The sequence below is a fragment of the Xiphophorus couchianus genome, chromosome 1, assembly GCF_001444195.1.
Source record: "Xiphophorus couchianus chromosome 1, X_couchianus-1.0, whole genome shotgun sequence".
NCBI classification, from domain to species: domain Eukaryota; kingdom Metazoa; phylum Chordata; class Actinopteri; order Cyprinodontiformes; family Poeciliidae; genus Xiphophorus; species Xiphophorus couchianus.
The window spans coordinates 22,163,943-22,186,866 of NC_040228.1; the positions used below are offsets into that span (position 1 = coordinate 22,163,943).

At 37.8% G+C, this 22,924-nt stretch overlaps 2 protein-coding genes across 4 annotated transcripts; one reads left to right on the forward strand and one right to left on the reverse strand.

The window, feature by feature from the left end:
- The first annotated feature begins 20 nt into the window (after positions 1-20).
- On the forward strand, positions 21-11,832 carry g6pd (glucose-6-phosphate dehydrogenase). Of its 3 annotated transcripts, none has more exons than XM_028016813.1 (14): positions 21-57; positions 2,611-2,691; positions 2,905-3,023; positions 5,638-5,675; positions 5,788-5,896; positions 5,990-6,207; positions 7,755-7,913; positions 8,242-8,367; positions 9,335-9,428; positions 9,515-9,701; positions 9,778-10,010; positions 10,595-10,671; positions 10,840-10,932; positions 11,030-11,832. In XM_028016813.1, exons 1-14 carry the CDS (start codon positions 36-38, stop codon positions 11,118-11,120), a joined length of 1,647 nt encoding a protein of 548 aa, XP_027872614.1. In that variant the 5' UTR covers positions 21-35; the 3' UTR covers positions 11,121-11,832. The 3 variants fall into 3 exon arrangements, with proteins under 3 accessions (XP_027872614.1, XP_027872624.1, XP_027872632.1); XM_028016823.1 differs by lacking the exon at positions 21-57 and adding an exon at positions 91-249; XM_028016831.1 differs by lacking the exon at positions 21-57 and adding an exon at positions 103-253.
- A 908-nt stretch (positions 11,833-12,740) lies between these two features.
- Positions 12,741-20,608, reverse strand: LOC114144240 (glycerol-3-phosphate dehydrogenase [NAD(+)], cytoplasmic). The gene is made up of 8 exons (XM_028016842.1): positions 20,467-20,608; positions 18,477-18,654; positions 17,971-18,111; positions 17,704-17,842; positions 16,440-16,552; positions 15,103-15,339; positions 14,021-14,127; positions 12,741-13,735 (listed from the first exon to the last, which is right to left on the reverse strand). The coding sequence occupies exons 1-8, from the start codon at positions 20,508-20,510 to the stop codon at positions 13,639-13,641; spliced, it is 1,056 nt and encodes a 351-aa protein (XP_027872643.1). The 5' UTR covers positions 20,511-20,608; the 3' UTR covers positions 12,741-13,638.
- Positions 20,609-22,924: the final 2,316 nt, after the last annotated feature.

A 22,924-nucleotide genomic window follows, 5' to 3' on the forward strand; every position in this document is an offset into this window, starting at 1 on the left:
CGCACATTCGATGACGTCACTCGCTTTTCTCAGCGATGGGATCTGCCGCGAGCGCTGGTGAGTTTGTGATAAACCAATAAAATCTCTCAGTTTTGCCTTGTCATCTCAACAGGGAAGTAGGCAGCACTTACAAATTCACGTCTCCGGGCTTGGCTTCCGTCGCAGGGAGGGAGTTTGCAGAAAGCCTGCGTCCCGTCTCCGGGTCGGTTCAGGATTTAATAGCCAGGTTGTCATCTTCTTAACAAACGTGTAAGTAAGTAGCAGGACTGTTCGCTTCACTGGTGTTAACTTTGACGCTTGTTACCGTTAGCTGCCGTTAAGCTAGAGGCTGTTAGCTTGCTGTGCGCTTCAGCTTGGGGTTTGTTTCTTGCTACAACAGCCTGTGAGACTTGGGGGTTGATGGCTGAGCTGGGATGAGAGCTTTGTTATCGGGCTTTAAGCACAGCTGCTGCCCATGAAAACAATCACTCCTGATTGTCAACAAAGAGCTATATTTAAAGATAATGTTCGCTGCTGTCAGCTTTTGTGGTGCAGCAAGGTTTAACCCTCTAAATAGAGGATTTGGGGAGGATTTGACTAATATCATTACAGTTGGTTGTGTGCAGCCTTTTTGACATGAACCCAAAGGGCGTGAGGTGTGCTTTGTAAAAGAGACCTAGCATATCAGGAGAAAATATTGAACAAACTACTACTTCCTTATTAGTAGGAATTAACTGCTTTTTAGACTTTAAGCTAAATAAAGTTGCAATTGACTGGCATTTAGTAATGTTTTTTCAGTTTCAAGCAATGAGTCATTGGCTTTCTGTTACTGTAGTATTTCTTAACATTTTTTCATTTGCTTGCTTAACTTCAGCTGATTTTAGTATTTTTTTAGTCTATCTAGTCTTTTTGTCTTTATCCTGAATGTTTGCAGTAATGTTAGTGAAATAATTTAACAGGATACTAGTAAGTATAACTAATAGTGATAATACAGTTTTTATATTGTACATTTTCAGAAGTAGTGATTTCAACATGTTTTATGTGATGAATAAAATAAACTACCAAGTAAAATATAGTTATTTAAAAGGGCAATAAGCTTACAGCAACAATAAAAATGTAAGTGCTTCAGAGACAACGTGACAATACAAGAACAGAGATACTAAGAAAAATCTAATTAAAACTAATTTAAAAAAAAGAGTTTTCAAGCTAAAAGTACTCAAAAAGTCAACATCTCTCAAAGCATTGGTAGATTATTGCATCTTCCCTCCTATGGTTAGTGACTACTCTGACTACTGGGATAGGCTCTACCACTGCCCCACCCGATAAACAGGGTTAAGTAGGATGTATGGCTTTTCTTTCTTTCTTTTTTTTTTTTGATTAATGGAAAACAATAAGCCCAGAATTTATGGTTTTGTTTAGCTTTAGCATATTTGAATAAGCAGTAGTTAAAAATTAATCATTAGCCATTAAGTTACACATGAATAAAACCTGATTATTACTTTTAGGCTTCAGGAACATTAAAACATTGTTTATTTATTTACTTTATTGTTTTCAATTTTGCAATTTGTTTTGCAAGTCAGTGCAGACTGCAGTAACACTAAAGCAATGTTTTGATAAATTTGAGGTGATGTGTGCTTTATTTTTTGTTGTACTTTAAAGATTTTTTTTTTTTTTTTTTACAGAAAACAGATGTAAGGCATATTACTGAAATTTAGAAATAAGCAAATATTCAAAATGTTTCTCTTTAGCTTTTATTTAGTGTTGAATATTTAGTAATATCAAGCATTACAGCTTGGACATAAAATATATGACATGTAGTGACAGAAAAAAATGTCAGGAAAAGAAAAGCATTTTTGTAGTTGGATAAAAAGCCTCCGCTTGCTTTGCATACTGTTGAGAATATTTCAAACTGCTTCATATGGTTTTTGTCTGGAATATTATTGTTAGATTGACATGTCTTCTAATGTTTATGAAAGCATCAGTTCTACTACTTTGAGTTTGAGGAGCAGATGGGGTATTACACAATCCTGAGGGCTCAGCAGAAGATGTCAAGCTTTATAAATTAAGGAGTCCCTTACAGTTACCTTTTATTATCCTTTTTACTAGAGTTCTGGAAAAATGTATTTACCCCCTTACATATTTCTTTTGATTTGTTTTAGAAGAAATTTGAGATGATCAAAAATCAGACCAAAATAATTACGTTATTCCAAAATTATGTTGTTCACCGATATTAAATTTAACTCCAGCAACTCGCATTATTACTAAAAACATCCTCAAATAAAATTAATAGAACCATCTAGAAAAAGTTGTATGAGGAATACATGATGCAACTTTTAAAGCAGTTCTGTCCAAAACTTTTAGACCATCTTGTTATTTAATACGAGTCGGTTCTTTTCGACTTTACCTTTTTATCCAGGATGAGAAATAACTACTTTAACTCCTATAACGTTTTACAAATTGGCACCATGAACTGAAATTGTCCACACTGTATTATAACAATAATTGAATTGGAATGTCTCTAATATCATTTTAATGTTTGATTGAATTATATGTTTCTGGATTTGTTTTAATGCTGTTTGATTCATAAAGCCTTGGCATCAACGTGGCATCTCTTCCCGTGTCACTCTGCAGATCGCCACCGTCTCCAAAAACACGGACCCGGTCACCAGGAAGTGCCCTCAGACTCCAGGAAAGGGAGCTCAGCCACACCTGGTAAGGCCTTCATAGAGTCCTGAACATAAGGTCACTCTATGATACACGTAGGAACCAAACTGATGGTGATCTATCATGTCCTTCACACCTCTATGAATAATCCCATCTGTTGTAGACTTTAAAAACTTTTTGTTGAGTAAAACTTTGGGCATAATTCTGGCCTAATCCCCTTTATTTGCCGCCTCTTCTTTGTTTTTCTTCTGATTTTTTTAGAGAAAATGACGCTTCCCCTCTCTCGTTCGGAGGTGTTCGGCGAGCTGCGCCAGGAGCTCTACGACGATGAAAAGTTCCACCAGTCCGATGTGCACATCTTCATCATCATGGGAGCGTCGGTGAGCACCCAGACCTGAGAGATCGCGGCTGGTTCTCTCTGACCTGCCGTTTATATTTTTGGTTGTAGTTCCACTTTTAGGCTTGAACCTTTGGCCACTGTTTCCTGGAAAGTGTTTTGAAATAAAGAGAGTAACAATTGCGCTGATTTCAACAACCTGTGAGCAAATATCGCTTGATCCGCTTTCAAAACATCAAACTTTGATAGTTCCTCTTTGTGTTTTGGCAAAAAACTAAAAGATACTGTTGATTTTATTTTTTGCAGATTAAATCCATACTTGGTGTTTTTCTGAAAAACGCTTCAGTTATCTAATTGTCTTTGTTGTTCCTCATGCATCTTTCTGTCATTAAATCTACTGGCTACTTCATCAGCTTAATTATAGGAGGGGGGAAAAGGTTGTAGTTCCTGCTTTTCAATCGTCTGGTTTCAGGAACCATTTGATGCAATCTGCGACTATTAATTTCCTTCTTTCTTTTTGTCTTTCATAATAATTTGCTTAATCTTCCTTGTAGGTTTTCACTCTGTTTCATATTCCTCTTTCTCCTCTAGCAGTTTGTTCTTGAGACTTAAAGCTCAAGCGTCGGGTATTAAATCTCTAAAGAACCACTTTTGTTTTGAGGTTTTGACTGATGGTGTGCCTCTTTCTCCTGTAGAGTTTACTCTTTGTACAACAGAGTGGGCTTTTATTTTGCAGCGTCACTGTCTGTCAGCACTTTTCTTTCAATGGGATCTGCAGCCGTGTCAAGGACAAGGCCAGGCTGTGTTCAGCTGGTTGTGCCTCTTTTATGGATGTTTGGGTTGTAAAACTACTTTCTCTAATAGAGAGTTTGGCATTTAACACAGAGAGAGATTCTTTATCCCGTCGTTGATTCCTTGACTTAGTTGTTTTTGGAGAATTGAAGTGTTGCGTCACAGGCTGTTGATCAGAGTAATGAGTGTAAATTTTCTCTGGAAGGAAACAATCTTAAACAAAGTGGCAGAGGTACAAGTTGGGGGAGCTCCCAGTCGAGGATTAGTGTTTTAGAGGGAAACGAGGAATAGCTAAGCTTGTTGGATTGCATTTGAGGTCAGAAGTTTATTGTTACGGGAATTGCATTTTAATTAAGTTGACTTTTTATATTCATGCATGTCACACATTTTGTACTTTAATTAAGGAGGCATTTTAATAGATTAGAATACCACTGGAAAGTTGATATCTGGATGTTCTGTTTGACTAATTTATTAAAGTAACAGTGATGTATTTCAATTAATTTTCTTATTGCTAGATAATTTTCTCACAAAATTGGAATACTACATCCAGGACTGCAACTAACAATTATTTTAGCAATGGATTATTCAATGATTATTCAATCAAGTTCACAACCTCCAACTTCACAAAATAATTATTCAAATATTCTTATTAATTGGATAAAAATTGGCACATTCTACCAGTTTAACCACTTAAACACAAGATGCAAGTCTATTATTTTTAAATAAATAAAAAAAAACATTTTTAAATGCAGTGATAGACTTTCTTTAGTGAATGGTTGATTATCTGCAGCTAAGAAAATACTTATAACATTAACTTGTGAAAACTCAGGCTGACTTTACAGCAATACAATGCTGTGATGAGCTGTTTATTTATTTTTATTAACAGATTTAGAGCCCATATACTTCAGTTGATGAGTAATCTATTACTGAATTGACTATTATTTCAGTAATCGATACGTCATTATTAATCTGATTAATTTAATTGTTTCAGCCTTAATTACATCAAATAATAATAATAAAACCCTCTGTTATAGAAATGTTATGTTCTACAAAAATAATGAAGAAAAAAAACATAATCTGTGATGTCCAGTGAAAGGTTTTCATTTAACCACTTAATACAGTATAGTATATGAGTCAGTCAGTGACTGTTTGGGATGTGGAGTCATAGCCAGGGTTTGGTCAAAAGTGCCAATCCCTGGATTAATGACCATATTATCACTGCACTTTATAAGCCAACAAATTAAACTCCACTGAAGTATTGGAGGAGGAAGATGAAAGATCCTAAAGCTGATAATGCGATCGATTTTCAATAGGCTGGCATTTCTGTTTTTAAAAATCATTCTTTTGTGTTAATAGATTAAACAGAAACTGGATTTTAGATTAACTTAAATAAATATTTGAGCAATATCTTTGTAGTTTATACAAGTTTTACTTGTTAATTTGAGTTATTGAAAAGAAATCCACTTTGTTAATATTTCAGTTTATTCAGAGAGACTGTATATTGCTGTTGCTCTTCCTTGGTTTCTGAGTTACCGCGATGCTTAGCTGTCGTCGACAGACAAAGCAATAGTTGTGTAAATGTAGATTAGTTTTGAAGCAACAGGTTCTTCAGGAAGCAGCAGGTCAGTCAGTCTTTCATTCTGTTGTGTCTTTGTGGTTTGCTTTTGTCCCAGTGGGATTACCAAGGTTGTGTAACTCTTGAATGAGACAAAGCTGTGTGTTTTATCTAACTATATGGAGTTATTAGTAATGCTGAACCAGATCTGGGTGTTATGGTAAATGTGTTTTAAAGGAATGTATCTGGCTAAAACGCTACAAAAATAAATGATTCCAACTCATTTCTAATAATGTGTTTGGGCCTGCAGGGGGATCTGGCAAAGAAAAAGATCTACCCAACTTTGTGGTAAGTGATCCTCAGTAGTAGAGTGGAGCCTAATGGGGGGGGAAAAGCTTCCTAATATGTAACGTCAGGAGTGGGTAGTAATAAAAAACTCTTCTCCTGTTTTCTCTCCCAGGTGGTTGTTTAGAGATGGCCTCCTCCCTGAGGAGACATACTTTGTCGGCTTCGCTCGCTCCGACCTCACAGTGGACGCCATCCGAACTGCTTGCATGCCATTCATGAAGGTAGAATTTGACTTTTTGACATCTAGCTTCATAAAATTAAACTAAGTTACATCCTACTTATAGCTGCGTCCACTTTGGTGCCCTCTGACGTAGGTGACAGAGATGGAAGCAGAGCGGTTGTCTGCTTTCTTCGCCAGAAACTCTTACATCAGCGGGAAATATGCAGAAGACGCTTCTTTCTCCAAACTCAATGCACACATGCTGGCTCTGCCCGGAGGACCAGAGGCTAACCGGCTGTTTTACCTGGCTCTGCCGCCGACAGTCTACCATGATGTCACCAAGAACATCAAGCAGCACTGCATGAGCACAAAGTCGGTACCAACTGGCCTCTGTATTTCTCTGCTCTTATTGTGTTTGTTCCACGTTCTGAATGGCATTGAACACACAACAGTGGCATGATCAGATGCTTGTGTGACAAAAGGAACCATCGGCAGATTTTTGATTGGAAATTTTCTACATTTAACTAAAAAGCTTTTCTTTGCTAGCTGCATTTATTTTCAATGTCACTAAGCCGTTACTTTTTAAAACCACTTTTTGCTGCAAGTGTTTGGTGTGTGTCTCCACCAGCTCTGCACAAACATACAGCTCTGGAAAAAAATAAGAGCCCACTGCACTGAATCTCATTGAAAACCTCATGGTTATTCCACTAAAAACTGATTTCTGACCTCTTCCAGAGTCAAAACGTTAGTATTACTGTTTCTAAATTAATATGAGGTTGTTTTCTTTGCATTATTTGAGGCCTGAAAGCACTGCATCTATTTTGTTATTCTGACCATTTCTCATTTCTACTGTTTCTTTCTCAGTAGTTCATAGAATAAAAGAACAATGTTCATTTTACTCAAACTTATAGAAAGGAAAATCAGAAACCAATCACTTTAAGTGGTCTACTAATTTTTTCCAAAGTTGTATACGATTGATTTATTTATTTTTACTTTTTTCCCTCAATTCCTCTTCACAAAAAAATCTCAGCCGGATTGAATGGAGGGGGAAAGAACAGCAATGTAGATGTTTTGCCACAGATTCCTTATCGGATTTCTGTCAGGACTTTAACTAGGCCATTCTAACACATGGATGTCCTTGACCTAAACCATTTCATCGTCCCGGTTGTACGTCTCGGGTTATGTGAACCTCCTTTTTACAGCATCTAATTATCTTTAATTTACCTTCTTTCTATTAAATTTGACCATGAAGAATGGCATTCCCGCAGCATGACGCTGCCACTATGGTGTTTTACTGAGAGTGGTTTAGCCACGGTGAATTGCAGTCTCAATCTGCCACAAATAGCATTTTGGTCTTATTTGAAGAGAATAGTTTTTCCACATTTGCTTTTGACCAATTTATTTACACACAACTGGACTCACTAGTTGATGGAAAGTGATTGAATTGAATAAAGTGCACTGAATACAATTGCATGGCACACTTACAGAGTTTTATAAATGGTAAACATTTGGTGTTTCTCAGTAGGAGCTTTTGATTATTTCAAATGTCAAGCAAAAATAAGTCAGAATTATTCTGCTTTCAGCTTCCTCTTCACTTCTTTGTCATGTAATTTACTTGATGTCTTCAGAATAGCTTAGTTTTGTGGTTAGGATTGTCAGGTGATGCCAAGAGGGCCTCTGGTTTTAATCTCTGCTAAGCGTAGCTTTCTTCGTGGTATTTAGTCGTCTTTTGTGTCTGTGGGAAAATCTCCAGCTTCCCACTGACCATGAACATAAATCAAGGGAGGGGCTTGGAAATGTGACTTTTTGAAGGAAAAGTGTGGAAATGTTGAAACTTTTTAAAATGTAATTGTTGAGACAAGCAAACTCATTCATGAGTTTTCTGAATGTTGAATCGTCTTCCTGTGTGTGTTGGTTAGGGGCTGGAACAGAGTGATTGTTGAGAAACCTTTTGGACACGACCTCCAGAGCTCAGAGGAGCTTTCCACACACCTCTCCTCCCTCTTCAGTGAGGATCAGATCTACCGTATCGATCACTATCTGGGCAAAGAAATGGTGCAGAACCTCATGGTGCTCAGGTACGAAAACCGTCCTCCCATCTTGCTATACTGCTTCAATTTTCTTTTTTGCTATATGATACTTATAGCAGTGTCTGACTGACCTGCAGCATTTTAATAAAACCTAATGCACTCTCAGAGCTCTCTGTTTTTAATTTCATGCTGAAACGACTATCTGATTAAAGCAGGATTAAATTAAGTTACACTCTGTTTTTATAAAAGCTCCTGCGAGTCATCTAAATTAATCAAGAACAAAGCTGAATATAAATGTTTGTGTGTTGTCATGAGCAGCTGTCTGGTTTCTTTGTGTTCTGCTGAGCTTGGAATAATAATGTGGCGTTCTGTGCAGGTTTGGGAACCGAATCTTTGGGCCGATCTGGAACAGAGACAGTGTCGCCTGCGTTGTTCTCACCTTTAAAGAACCATTCGGCACTCAGGGGCGAGGAGGATACTTTGACGATTTTGGCATCATTCGGTGAGGGAAGGGGGGAAAAAACTGAAATGTACAAATATTTCATTACTGGTAGAACTATTTTAGAATAACCTTGATTTATAATGAATATCAATAAAAACTACACAAAGTATTAATGATGTACAACATTATAATATTTTTTGCCAATATAGCAACTCTAAAAAAAAAAAATCAAACATGTTGATTTTACTTTAAGAAAAACACTAACATCGCCCCCTGCTGTTAATGTGTAAACACCATTTCCTGTATGATACAAGTTAATTTTTATTAAATAAGGTTTGTTTTTTGTTTTTTTTATTCCTGTTGATCATGTTTATGTTGATTTATCCATACTTTTAGGATAATTATGATACGGAAAGATGCAAAAATGACCAGGTTTTTCCAGTGCTGGCCGTCTAAGTTGGCCGATTCCAGGCTCAGGGCATTTGCTGAATATCTTTCTCTTCCCTCTATTCTCCATTTCCTGTCCATTTACTATTCAGTGAATTTCTCCAGAGCATAAAAAAACCTTTAGAAAAAGAACATAAGTTGTCCTTGTTCAGTTTTTTTCAAAGCTCCAGCTGTTATAAACATTTTTCATTATTGATCTGTGTGTAGTTTTAGCCACATTTTGATGAGCAATACCTTACTAATACAGACTTTAAAAAACTGATCTGATGAAGGCTTAAAGCATAAATAAAAACTTTGGTTTGTTGGTTCATTTGCCAATAGGAACCAGGCTTTTGAGTGGTTTTTTTTCATGTGGATTTTTTGATCTGGTTGAATAGAAGATTTTTGAGGGTGTGAGATTATTCTCATAGAATAAAAATGAATTGATTTTGCAGCTACTTGTAACAAATTAGGAAACATAAAATACATTTGCTTTACGGTGCTTAGTAGCTTCTACGTTTATCTGAACAGTTTCCTTGTGATCTCAGGCGTTATTGTGTCTTTTGTGTAACGATCTGTTTCTTCCCTTTGTCCCGATCAGAGATGTCATGCAGAACCACCTGCTCCAGATGCTCTGCTTGGTTGCCATGGAGAAACCAGCCTCCACCAGCTCCGACGATGTCAGGGATGAAAAGGTGCTGAATTTATCTGCTGCAAACAAACAAATGCTTCACATTTTCCATTATTACTGATTCGTTCAAAACCTATTTTCCTGCTGTAGGTGAAGGTGCTGAAGTGTATTACTCCAGTTTCCATGTCGGATGTGGTTTTGGGTCAGTATGTGGGGAATCCTGAGGGTGAAGGAGACGCTAAGCTGGGTTACCTCGACGATCCCACTGTACCGAAAGGATCGACTCAGGCCACCTTTGCCACGGCTGTGCTCTATGTGCACAACGAACGCTGGGATGGTAAAGGGAACCAACTCTTTAAAAGTTTAGCACTTTAATCTTCTTCTTGTAAGGCCTTGAAAATGTTCCTGCACAGGCGTCCCGTTCATCCTGCGCTGTGGGAAAGCTCTGAACGAGAGAAAAGCCGAGGTGCGGCTGCAGTTCACAGATGTCCCAGGAGACATTTTTGACAAGTGTCAGAGGAACGAGCTGGTGGTGCGAGTGCAACCCAACGAGGCGATTTATGCCAAGATGATGAGCAAGAAACCCGGAGTTTACTTCAGCCCTGAGGAAACGGAGCTGGACCTCACCTACAAGAGCAGATACAAGGCAGGCTGCACTTGATTTGTTTCTTATTTTAAACTTGTCAGTGCCATGACATCAAATGTAACTTTATTTCACATCAGAAGTTTACATGTGTGATTACTGTGCCTTTTAGCAATTTGAAAATGCCTCGATGATTATGTCATTGATTTGTAATCAATCTTGGAGGTATGAATGTGGTTTATTTTAAGAAAACCAACTGCTTCCTTGTTTGACATCATGGAAAAATGCAAAGATATCAGCCCAAATAACTTCTGGACTTTTACAAGTCTGGTATCTTTTTGAGTATAGATACAAATAATCATATAGAAGCATAAGTATCCAAATTTATAGCCATCAGAGTTTGGTTTACTTGTGTATATATTACAAATATATTAATTTTTACCAGCAAAGGGTAAAGTGAGGACCTTTTCCTGGTTCCTGTTTTGCAGTTCTCTGTACTCTAGTTAAATTTGGAGGTATGATAGGAATTAAGTTGCGTGTAATTCAGAAAATAGCATAATGTGAAAATATTTAACTATCTCAAGACATCAAGAGGGACGTTTAAACCAGATGTTTCAAACAAACTAACGAAGTTTTTCTTTCCTCAGGATGTGAAACTCCCAGACGCTTACGAGCGACTCATCCTTGACGTGTTCTGTGGGAGCCAAATGCACTTTGTACGCAGGTCGGTTTCTATCCCACCTCACAAGCCTGTTAAATTTGGTAATCCTGCATGAGCTTCACTAGATGGCGCCAACGTGCATTACCAGTTTGTCTGGTCAGTTAAGATATTTGAGTTGCAAATAAGTTGATACTAAATTTTAAATATTGTGACTCTTCTTGTTGTCTGCAGTGATGAACTGAGAGAAGCATGGCGGATCTTCACCCCTATTCTCCATCAGATAGATAAAGAAAAGCCAAAGCCGATTCCTTATAAATATGGAAGGTAATGAATACAAATTCTGCCCTCTGGGGAAAATGTATATATATTTTTTTCTTGCCATGAACCCAGTTTGTAACTTTTATTGTTTTTTCTTTCTCAGTCGTGGCCCCTCAGAAGCAGATGACCTAGTTAAGAGAGTTGGATTTCGTTATGAAGGCACTTACAAATGGGTCAACCCTCACAAACTTTGAATAGTAACGAGATGCAGGCGTAGGGACGAGCAGAGGTAGAGTAGGAGGGGTGCAGCAGAAAAAGTGAGCTATCCAGAAGAGCAAGAAACAAATTCAAAACATTTAATGTCCTCAGGTATTATGAATTAAGTGCAAGTGCCCAAGCGGTCATTGATACTTAATAATTATTTTTTTTGATACTGAAAAAATGTCTTACTTTAAGGCGAGACCAACTTAGATCTAATTGACAAAAGCAATGAAGCTGAATTTAAGTTTCCAATCATGACTTGGTAAAAGGAACAAGCAAACATTGGCTGATGGCAGAACAACATGTGGACACCAGCTGTTAAGTCTTACACTTTTTTTTTATTTCTAACTTCTGATTGTAATGCTGTTAAACTTGCTCTGCATTGGTAGTAACATATATAGGATTATTGTTTTGCTTCCCCTGTTTGGGACCAAAGACATAGAAATACATAAATTATCACAAGCCTTTACGTTTTGTACAGAACAAGCAATACAAGCTGGGCCATGCATTCGCCCAACTCGAAGCTTCATTCCATTTTGTGTTTACATTTTTTGTTTTTCATTTATTGATTCTATATTTTGACACATCCAGGCAGCAGGTTTTTTGGCTACAAATCGGCTGAATGTAATATTGAATGCTGCTGCTCTCTTTATGTAACGGTAGCGATGCTTCCATTTCTATTAATAAACTGGTTTTGCTTCTCTATTCTGTTTTATGTTTTAAAGCCCAAAATAATTTGACACATTGAAAAGAATCAGGTTGACCTAAGGAAGCTACATAAAATCTAACAGGGAACTGTAGTCTCACCATTTAGTTTCACTTTGTACACCTCAGACCTCCAGCACAAATCAAGAGTTCTGTCATCTGCAGAAATACTCTGATTAAGTCTGTTCTGGATTTCTTCTGTCATCTTTTGGGGCAGCAGCATCAGATCCAGGGACTTAAAAAGGCTCAACAACCCGATAAAGAGCGCTGGCTCTGTTCTGGGGACTGAAGAGGAAGATCTGGAGATTGTGTTGCAAAGAAGGATTCTTCATAAAATCAAGAAAAATTATGGACAACCCTGTCAATCATTAGACTACTTTACAGCAGTGAGTCTAGGGAGAGTTCAGAAAGACCAATTTACCTGACAGTCATGTCTTTGGACTGTGGGAGGAAGCCCAAGTACCTGGACAGAACCCAAGCATGCACATGGTGGCCCAGGACCTTCTTGCTGCAAGGCAACAGTGCTACCAACTGTGCCACTGTGCAGCCCATCACAAAATCACTGAACCATTAAAACACAAATGGCCTCCCTTATCTAAGTTGATGTCAGTGTATTACCTGCTAACCAAAAAAAAGAGACCAACACTTGCATAACTACAATCGTCCTCCAAAAACCTTTGAGAAAATATTTTGTGGACTACCAGGAAATACGTGAAACATTTTGGAAGTTTTGCATCCAGATAAATCTGGCATAAAACTAGCAGCAGCATTTGTAAAATAACATAAAAGAAGATAAAAAGAGGCTGTTTCAGGACTTAATTCAGCCATTAGTTTGTGCCTCAAGTTCAGGCACAAAAAAGTGACAGCAACATTTCAGTTTAACATTACTAAGAAAAATGTCTCCAAACTTGATTCAACAACAGGAGTGATTTATTCAGACAAAAGAAGATATTCTTTAACATATTGTCTTAAATTAGAAACATATTTAGGTTGAATCACAGTAACAAATGGCATAGTGGATGGATGTTATCTGACAATACAACACAGCTCTTTTTAAAAGAAATCCAAGTCCCTTATTAGAGCTCTAACACCATTGACCAATAATTTACACAAGATCATTAAAGTTAAACATTTAAAATTGTCTTCTGACAAACAGAAAATTGGCTGCCTTAAGGAGTAATCTACCTAAATTATTGAAAAATCTTCAGTTTTAAATCAAAAGTTTGGAACAACTGCACAGTTTGGATTTTCCTGTTTCAAGGCCAACCCTACAGTATAAGGCACATTAGCTTTGCAGGTTAAAATTGTCCTTCGTTTACAGTACATGAGGGCAGAGTTAGTGAGATAGTATGTAATCCAATAACTCATGGTGGTTCACTGGACGGATACATTAATGCTGTAATAATAAAACTATTAAAAACATTAACAGAGCAGATTATGTAGAAGCATATAAACACTGATAATCAAAGGTCACATTTTTTTAGATGTCCTACAAAGAGTGGAGTTCAGTCTAGCTGTAATTGAAAATGGACACCATAAAATCTGATTAAGATCAAGCATAGAAACATAAAAACATTTTTGTCTGACCGCCATGTGGTGACAGAAATTATCCTTCAAGTTTCTCTTCACATCTGGAAATGGGATGAAATCCCTAAACGATATGTCAGAAATAGACCTTGCGCAGCTTCAACCTGGAGTCGACACGCTGCGCGAAATCCGCAACATGACGAGTTGTGCTCCTCGAGCTTGAACAGAAAAGAGGCCGCGGCGTTTCCGTAGAGAAGGCACTCTGTTGGTTTCACCTCATCACATGTGCTCCGGGTGGTTCTGCAGGCAGCTGATGAACTCTGACACCGGGTTGCCCTGGAAGCAGATCTGATACACGGCGTTGAACAGAGGGAACCTGTCCAAGGACAAAAGCTTTCAATGCGCGTCTCGTTGGCGCAGTTTTAAAAAAATATAACAGTGCAGGAAGAGGCAAAAGTCCCAATGTTCTTATATAAAAACTCCACCCAAAGAATAAAAATATATAATATAACCCAGGGAAAACCTTCAGTTGATCATAAACTTATGAAGTACAATCATACAGAAAAATAAAATCACATCTACAAAGTATTAATGGAAGTTTAAATAGAGTTTTAAACAATGAAACAAGTGACAATCACTCTTCATTTCCTTCTCGACTTACTTATCAACCAGGTTTTTGTGCTTGAGGATGAGATAAACCTCAGCAGCTGTTGCTGGTCCCTGCAGCTTCTGCCCGTTCAGCATCTCCTTCTCCAGTTCCTCGATGGACTGAGCCAAACATGCAACAGCAATTGCAAAAGTTTGTTTAAAAAAAAGAGCCACAAGGCCCACAAAGCTGCAATCAGCAGTCAACATGAAATAACCTGTCGGCTACTATTCATCTAAATTAATGTATACATCACCCAAAAATTCCTTTAGTAATTAAATTCTAGTTACATATTTTGTACAACTATTATACAAAGTGAATTTTTCAAATATTTATTTCTCTTAATTTGGATGATCATGACTGATGCTGGGAAAATGTTAATATCACATAAGAAGGATGAAAAAAAAGACTTAATACAGAAATGCATGTACTGTGCAATATAAGCATATAGTGGAAATCTCTCCACAACTCCTCCAGACACTGGAACCTTGATTTCCAAATGAAATCTACAGTTTACTTTCCCCTGAAGAGATCATTCTGGAGAACTGAGGAACAGTCGTCTATTTTCTCTTTAGCCCAGGTAGGTTAACGTAAGCAATGTAACATCTGGGTGTTGTGACTCTGATCCCAGCTGCCTTGAATCTCCCAAAACTCCTGAATGATCAAAATTTTTCCTTCCACTTAACTTTCCACCATTAGATGCTTGGATCCACTCTGGACAGCCAGATTCTTTAGCAATAACCTTTTATGTCTGACCCTCTGCATAGAGAGAGTCTGATGTACTGTGAAGTTGAATTTCTGAACTAAATTCGCTTGTAATTTATTGAGATTGATCTGTAGGATCCAGCCATGCACAGAAAACTCTGGCCAAAGTTTTCTTTAGCATTTCTATTTTGAAACTTCTTAAAACCTTGGTTGGTACCTTCCAACATTTTTTAAGGTTTACCGACAGCCTGAGAAAAACAGCTGAAAGAAAAAAAACAAAAAAAATAAGGAAGCATGACTGTCACTGAAATTTCTACCTTTAATAAGACAGTTGTGAAAGTTTTTCTACTTAAAAACTTTTTTTTTTTAGAGAAATAAGACAAGTTTCTCACTTTCCCCGTCTTGACAAAAGCTTCAGCGACTCTGCGGTTGCGGCCGCCGTAGCAGGTTGTGATGAGGTCGGCCACGCCGCAGCTCTCCAGGAAGGTCGCCGAGGAAACGGGCCCGACTTTGCAGAAAATCTTGGCGAAAGCAATCATCTCCATCAGGCCCAGCCTGATCACCGCCGCCTTCGTGTTGTCCCCGAAGCCTAGACCGTCGCAGAAGCCTGCGCCCACCGCAACAATATTCTGCACAACAAAGGAAGCAGGGGGCGTCAGCAAACCCGCAGGTGGAAATAAAAGCCTGGAGACACACCTGCAAACTCTGCAGACAATCTGGAGAATTAATGACATTCAACTAATCCGTCCCATCAGTGAATGAACGAGCTTCATCATCTTTCTCATTAAATCCGCAGCATTAATCACATCCCTTTTATTCCTCTGAGCTTTTTGGAGATTATAACCTCAGTCTGGCTAAATTGGTTTCCTCCTCCCTTTTATCCACACACACCTACACTGCGCGTTTCTCCTCCAACGAAGCTGTGCATGAATGTTTGACCACTGCAGACACAAACATCCAGCAAAACTACCGACTAACTGAAGAAATATTTGCTAGACAGAAGCAGAGCTCATATGAAAATCTAAAGGTCACATTGAAGAGCAGATTCTGAAATAGACTGCTAAAATAATTTAAAAACAGATTCTGGGAGGTTCAAAACTGAAAATAGTGTTTCTATATTTTAAAACATTTACACACTGGCCCTGCCTGCACTAATTTTGCAAAAAGTGACATTTTCTCCTGCCTCTGTGAACCTATTCTCCACATACAAATGCAGATTTTGGGGAGAAATGTTGAGATTTTTTACCATTTCTTTTTGCAGAGTGTGTGTTTTCCACACAGACTGAACAAACAAAGAGTTTTACAATCAATAAAGTGCTGACCTCCTTCTTATGTGCCCACAATTGCTGTCTTTGTTAGAAACAACCATAACAATGGGTTTTGCAATAACATGCACTTTCAAAACTCCCTCAACATTAAATATGATGAATGTATTGATTGGAAGAAAACATCGCACTGTGACAAAGGAAATGACGGTTCAGACAGCAACCTTTTTCAATTTTGTACTTTTGCATCTCCTAAAATAATTCATACTCTTAAGTTTTTTCATATTTTGTTACAGTAAACCCCTAATAAAATATATTGAAATTTTAGATTGTAATGCAGTAAAAATAGTGAATATTTTTGCAGGATGCTGTGAATGGTTTCGATCCAATGTAGCAGAATAAAATAAGAACTAGTTTGAACTTCATGTTAAACAATGACACCTCACCTTTTTCTGAGAGCTCACCTTTAGGGCGCCACAGATTTCCACCACATCGTATTCCTCCACTACCGTAACTCTGAAGTTGCTGGTCTGCATGAGCTCCTTCAGGAGAGTCCCGTGGTTTTTATTCTTACAGCCTGCAAGTTTAAAAGAAAAACAACTGGCTGTGTTAAAGGTGACACGTTATGCTTCCATGAACGGGTTAGGATGGGTGTAATGGTTGTAGAAAACATGTTCATTACATTTAAATACAAATAAGCTGCTGCCGTCCACGCCCCCCCAACTCAACGTTTAAACTGAAAATGGCTGCAAACAGATGCCCAATTATACGATTGTCAGGGTTTCCCCCTGTGTATTATAAGCCTGGCAGGCCTCCAGGCTTTATTTGTGCTCCCACCAGGCTAAGCATTGCTTATTTAAATTTTTTTTTTTTTTAAATGTTTGCACTTTTTAAGACTTTCAGATATCAATCTTCCAATAACACATAATTATCGAGACATATTTTGAAATTACCTGTCAACTTTAAACATTTATTTAACTCAAAAACATGACGGGCCGCTGGATGAACGAAGGCCGAGTGCTCCAACCACCGGGCTTAGCAAGTTCTCCGGGGGAAACCTTGGATTGTATATCTTTGAGAAGCAGAAGTAGAGCCTCCAGCACAACCAACAAGAAAGCAGCAAGTGGTTTCTAAATGGCAAGTCAACAAAAACAACACTTCTCCTTTCCAGCAGCCATTGTACAGCCCAGACAGCGGTAAAACCAGATGACCAAATGTGCTGAAGCTCTGCTTGGGTTGCTAGGTGACGGGCTGGGCTTTGCTGGGGTTGCTAGGTAACAAGCAGTGCCTGCAAATTTGTGATGTTACATTCTGTAGGTTTATGAGATTCATTTTCCAGACACCAATAAATTATAGCTCTTTTCTGGGTCCTCAAAGACACTTTACATTGTAATCAATCATTCCCATTCATGCATGCATTCACATCAATACATTAACTTGTAGCTAAATGTTTTTTTTAAGTGCTTGGGCTGTTTTTAGATGCAGTAGAGTCCCAAATGGAAGTACAAAATGTGAATTTTGCATAATACGTCCTATTTAAAACAGAAAGACAGGCTGAATTTTTCAGTCCTGACTCAATATTCCCACAAGTATTAATTCTGCCTAAAGAGGTTTGCTGGCAGTAAATCCTATTACAGACACACAGAGAGGAAATGACGAAGCAACAAAATGTTAAAAAGGTCAAATTGAGAATACGCAGCCTCGTTGCCAGTAGTTCATCAGGCTCACCAATAGTGGTTTCACAAAACTTCTCATCAGCAACCTCATTGGCAATGTTGGCTCCCATCAGCACGCTCATTGTGATGCCGAGGTTCTCCTGGATCACATCAGAGATGAGTTTCAGCCCATCAGGCCCCTCGTCTACGCCCTGCAGGACGTGAAACAGTTGGTGTCTGGGTCAAAGATTGCATTGCATCACTCAGCCAGAGCTCCCAGATGAAAGGTGAAACATTCATATCTGATTTTAAAATCCAGGCACAAAGAGCAAAGTCAGACCTTGATGAGGGATATTCCAAGCGCGTCGCTTTTAACCTTTCCCTTCATCGTGTTGCACACTTTGCCGATAAACTGGTGCGGGATCACAAACACCAAAATGTCTGCGTCGCTGGACGCCTCCACCAGGTCCGGCACGGCCAGCTGGGAGGAAGTTGTTGCAAAACAAGAACGTTTTTATTAAAAAGCCCGCCTCTTCACTCTAATTAAAAGTGATGCTTTAAGATCAGAAGCATATAGCTGATTAAAAAGGGCCAGTCCAAAGCTTTATGGGGCTTTGTCACCATGTTCTTTAACTTTAATGTACTATTATTTCTCAATATTTTTCAGGATGATAGTTCAATAATTAGTGACCCATCTAATTTACTGTGGTTAAATATATGTGCATTAACTGTGACATGTAGAAAATTATGTAGTACTTCTTCATTCATTTTGTGGTGATTGTGGCATTTCTATCCCTCCATACTCTGATGATTACATGAAAATGTTAGAGATCAACGGTTTCTTACCACATTTGCTGGCAACTTGTGCCCAGGGAGGTACTTCACATTTTCATGGCTGGTGTTAATTATTTCGGTCAGCTTGCGCCCGTTCACAGTCTCCTCAAACACCCACATTTTTACAGTGTTGTCAAATTTGGGATTTTGAGCAACATTGGCACCAACAATCTTGGCAATAGCAGAGCCCCTGTGTGATTAACAATTACACGTTAGTGTCTGACCCACATTGTCATATCTGACAATGTGGGTCAGACATGTATATGACAAAACATCTGTGGCTTCTCTTTAGACTTCACACTCCGTTCTCTGACCTGCACAAACCAAAAGGCTGATCAAAACTGATGAATTGATTTTGTTCTAGTTTTTTGGTTCTCAAACTGTGGCGCAACTAACCACTGGTGGTACTCAGAGGAAACTCTTAGTTATTTTCCAGGTAATTATGAAGGAGTTATCTATTGTGTGACTTTAACAAAAACTTAAGAGAACACCTCGTATAAACTGAACTGCCATCAGTTGCTGATTTTCTATCAGGTCCAAATTTGAAAAAAGGGAGATCTGATTGACTGTCATACTCAGTGACATGGCTAACAAAGAATAGCAATAAAACTTAATAGTGCGCTTTGCTCTTTTCAATTTCCAGATAGACAAATGAACATAGTCAATTGTGGGTATCGGAGAGTTACATTAATGACTTAATCATTACTAGTTTTTGAGGTCGGAGAGAAACGTCTCACATTTAGAAACAGTTAATTTTTTTCAACATGACATAATTGAATCTCATTATCTAACTAATCATACACGGCTAGTGATTACAATTTTTTGATTCCTTTTTTGTGATTTGTAATAACGGTTATTTAAGTTTCACAGACAAGGCAGCCATTTTGGATTTTTAAATCAGAATTGGTGAGAAACCTTTGAATTTCCCACTCTGAATTTCAACCCCTTTAAGAATTTTTCAGTTAATTTTTCTAACGACTTGTTAATTTCAACTTGAGAGTAAAAAAAATTGCAGGATTAAAACTAAATCCTCCATCTATTCATTATCAGTAGATAAGACACGTTTGTTTTTGCTTCTCTTTAGTTATCACAAAGTGTATTCATGGCAGCCATGTTGGATTTTGAAATAATTGGGGAAAATCTGTGACTTTACTTAGAAGTTCGACTTGTAACCTTTCTGCTAAATGTTCTTCAAACCTGGAAATTTCAGCAAAATAGAACGTATATGTAAACAGGAAAATTGTGACTTTTTTTGAAGACTTTTTTTTAAGTGGCCCTAACCATCTTCCATATTTAAAACCACATCCCCCATCTAATCATGCAATCATTTTTGTTCTGAAATATTTTTTGCACAAATGTATGGCGTTCTCTTATAAAATTAGACATTTTTTAATAATAGTCCAATTTTAATCATTTAATTCTTATAATTATCTGGATGAACACTAGAATTCGGCATAAAAATTGTTTTACATTTTTTAAAAAGTGTGCTACATTTCTAGCAAAAAAAATAAAATAAAATAAATCTAATAGAAATAAATTTGGGTTGGAATAGAAACTTAAGGTTTGAGCCGATTTTATTAGTAAATACAGAGCAACTGCTTTCTTAATTTAAATTGTGTTATATTTCTTTTTAAAAAAGTCAAGTCTACACGTTGAGTTTAACGTCCAAGATTTATGAATGGACAACTGGCGTTGAGAACAAGCTAAGCTAATGCACACTTGTTATGGCTAACTTCAAGGGCAAAAAACACCCCAGTAATCGTGACTGACATGCGGTCAGTGTTTTTGAAAACTCAGCCAGTTTCTCAGCATGTGACTGAAAGCAGCTGCTGTTCCTGCTAATGTAGCGTTTTGCAGCAGCGGTAGGAGGTTACTGCTCCATTCACCTTCCCCACTGCAGAGAACTGCTAGGTAGCGACACTGGAAACAGCGTGTCAGCCGTGACTTCCCGCAGGAAACCTGACGCATCCTGACAGCCCGTCACATAAACACATCAACTTGCCAGTTTCCGGAGCCCACGATGCAGACTTTCTTCGGAGCTGCCATTGGTGAGGAGATGCGGCGCTGAGTCCCGGAGGTGAAACTGGAGCTGCACCGACTGCAGTCCTGTTATGAAACAACTCTCTGTTTTTATTGGCCTGTTCGCGGGGGGAGACACCGGCCCGCCCCATTCAAGCGAGGGCTGAGCTTGGCGATTCATTCGGGGGGCAAAGGTTAGCAGATTAAAGATCCGACTACCAGTATTTACTGTGGAAAACTCCAATGTCTTATTAGGGTTTTTACACGACAAACCTTTGGCTGCACAGTTGGACAGTTACACTGCAAAAACACAAAATCTTACCAAGTATTTTTTGTCTAGTTTCTAATGTAAATGATTTAAGACACAACCAACTTACAAGTATCTGTTCGGCAAGATATAGGAGCTTGTTTTAAGTAAATAATTCCTTAATATTGACAAAACAAAGTACAAGTTCCACTGGCTGATTATTTAACTTGTAACAAGTGAAAATGTCTTGTTACAAGTGAAATAATCCGCTAATGGAACAAGCATATTTTCATCAATATTAAGGAATTACTGACTTAAAACAAACTCCTATATCTTGCTGAAAATTTACTTGTAAGTTAGTTTTGTCTTATTTCCAGTAGACTAAGATATTTGCACAAGTAACTAGAGAAAAATACTTGGTAGAATTTTGTGTTTTTGCAGTGCAGAGCAGGTCAGAGTACCTAAAAATTGTACTCAGGTCAAAGTAGCACTACTTCAACATATTTTTACTCAAGTAAAAGTGAAGTGTCCAATAAATTAACTCAAGTAAGAGTATAAAAGGAAACCTATGCAGGATATATTTACTCTATCTCTGCTGGAGAGACACAAAGAAGTATAGACAACGGCTGGATAGCTGACAGTGCAAAAAATTGAAGATATTTAACTTCATATTTTTTACGTTTATTTGATCACAGAAAGGTAAACAATGTTACAAAACACAGTTTTGTTTGAAGTTTTTCAAGCCACAGGCTTATCAGTCATTGGTTGGACCTTTTGCACAAAAATTTCAAAAAGTAAAATAGTGAAGTTTAGCAAAAGACTAAACTTCAATAATGTCCAGCAAAAGCAGAAAGTTTTGTTATATGAATTAGCACAATTAGTTGAAGTTAGTAGAAGTAGTTAACGACCAAAACATGTGAGTAGGATCTTAATAAGTTAGAATGCAGTAACGCATTCTCACTGACTAGAAATATTTGTCCGTGTTCAGTTTCTCGAAGTTAGGAATTTAGAATGTGCTCAGCTGCAGTTTGGCCTTGGGAAATACCAAACTGTTCGGGAGATATTTGGGTTTGTGTTAGAACAGAACTTAAAGTCTGACTCTAAATCTAACATTTATTTTGACTAAAATGTGATGAGCAAATTCCTTGGTCAAAAACAACCATGAAAACCTGCTGTTCTCTTTATCTGGTTGTTGAAATTGCTTTTCAGTATCAATAACATTCTCTGTTTACTGAACAGCGAGCCATTCTTATGGACTTCCAGCATTTGTTGACCTTTTACCTAAATAAATTGCAGCAAACCCATTAGAAGTCAGAAACATCTTTGTGGGATAAAAGTTTTGGTCTGGTGGCTTCAAACAAAAGAGGACCTTGTTGCATAAGGTCTGGACAGCAAACAGAAGAGGCCACGCAGGAAGGAACTGAGCTCAGCAGTCTGGTCTCTGAACACAGGAACAACGTGGGAAAATCCAGCTTACTTTGCTGGCAAATGGTCATGAAACTCAGTCACACTTTTAATATGCTAAAGTACTTCCTCTTTGAAGTATTTTGGAGAAGCTTAGTTCAACTTTATCCAGTTTTTTTTTCACAACATGTGGAGGTCATTTTCTTCAAAAAGAAAATGTGCTTAAAGTTGCAGAACAGCTAAACAAGACTGTGGCCTATTTCACATGCAGCCTGATTTCATAGAAAACTAGAAAACTAATTTTTATGCGTCCTGGTGAAATCGGGACAGAACAGTCTGCGACAAATGATGCAGCAATATAGCCACAATATATTGTCTTCTGTTTTATTAACTATACATTTTAAGATGCTATTTAAAAGTAGTTCAACCTATATATCTATCCACACAGGAAGCTGTGGTTGTTTTCAAGCGACCTGATTGGCTGATGTAGGTTTTAGCTGTGGTCTACACTGCCCCCTATGGGTTTGGCATGTTTAAAACAACACTCAGGAGTGGATTTGTGTGGGTTCATGTGGATGAAAACTTTTCTGAAGCTAATCCAGTGTGTATGATATTTTAAAAAAAGGATATAGCAGAGATATTTGTTTTTATAAAGACCTGACTACCTTGCAAAAGTACTGAAATACATTGTTCTTTTTTTTTTTTTTTTTTTTTACATTTTGGTCACATTACAAACACAAGTGTATCTTTTAAGAATTTTATGTGATAAGCTAACAAATTAGTGCGTAAT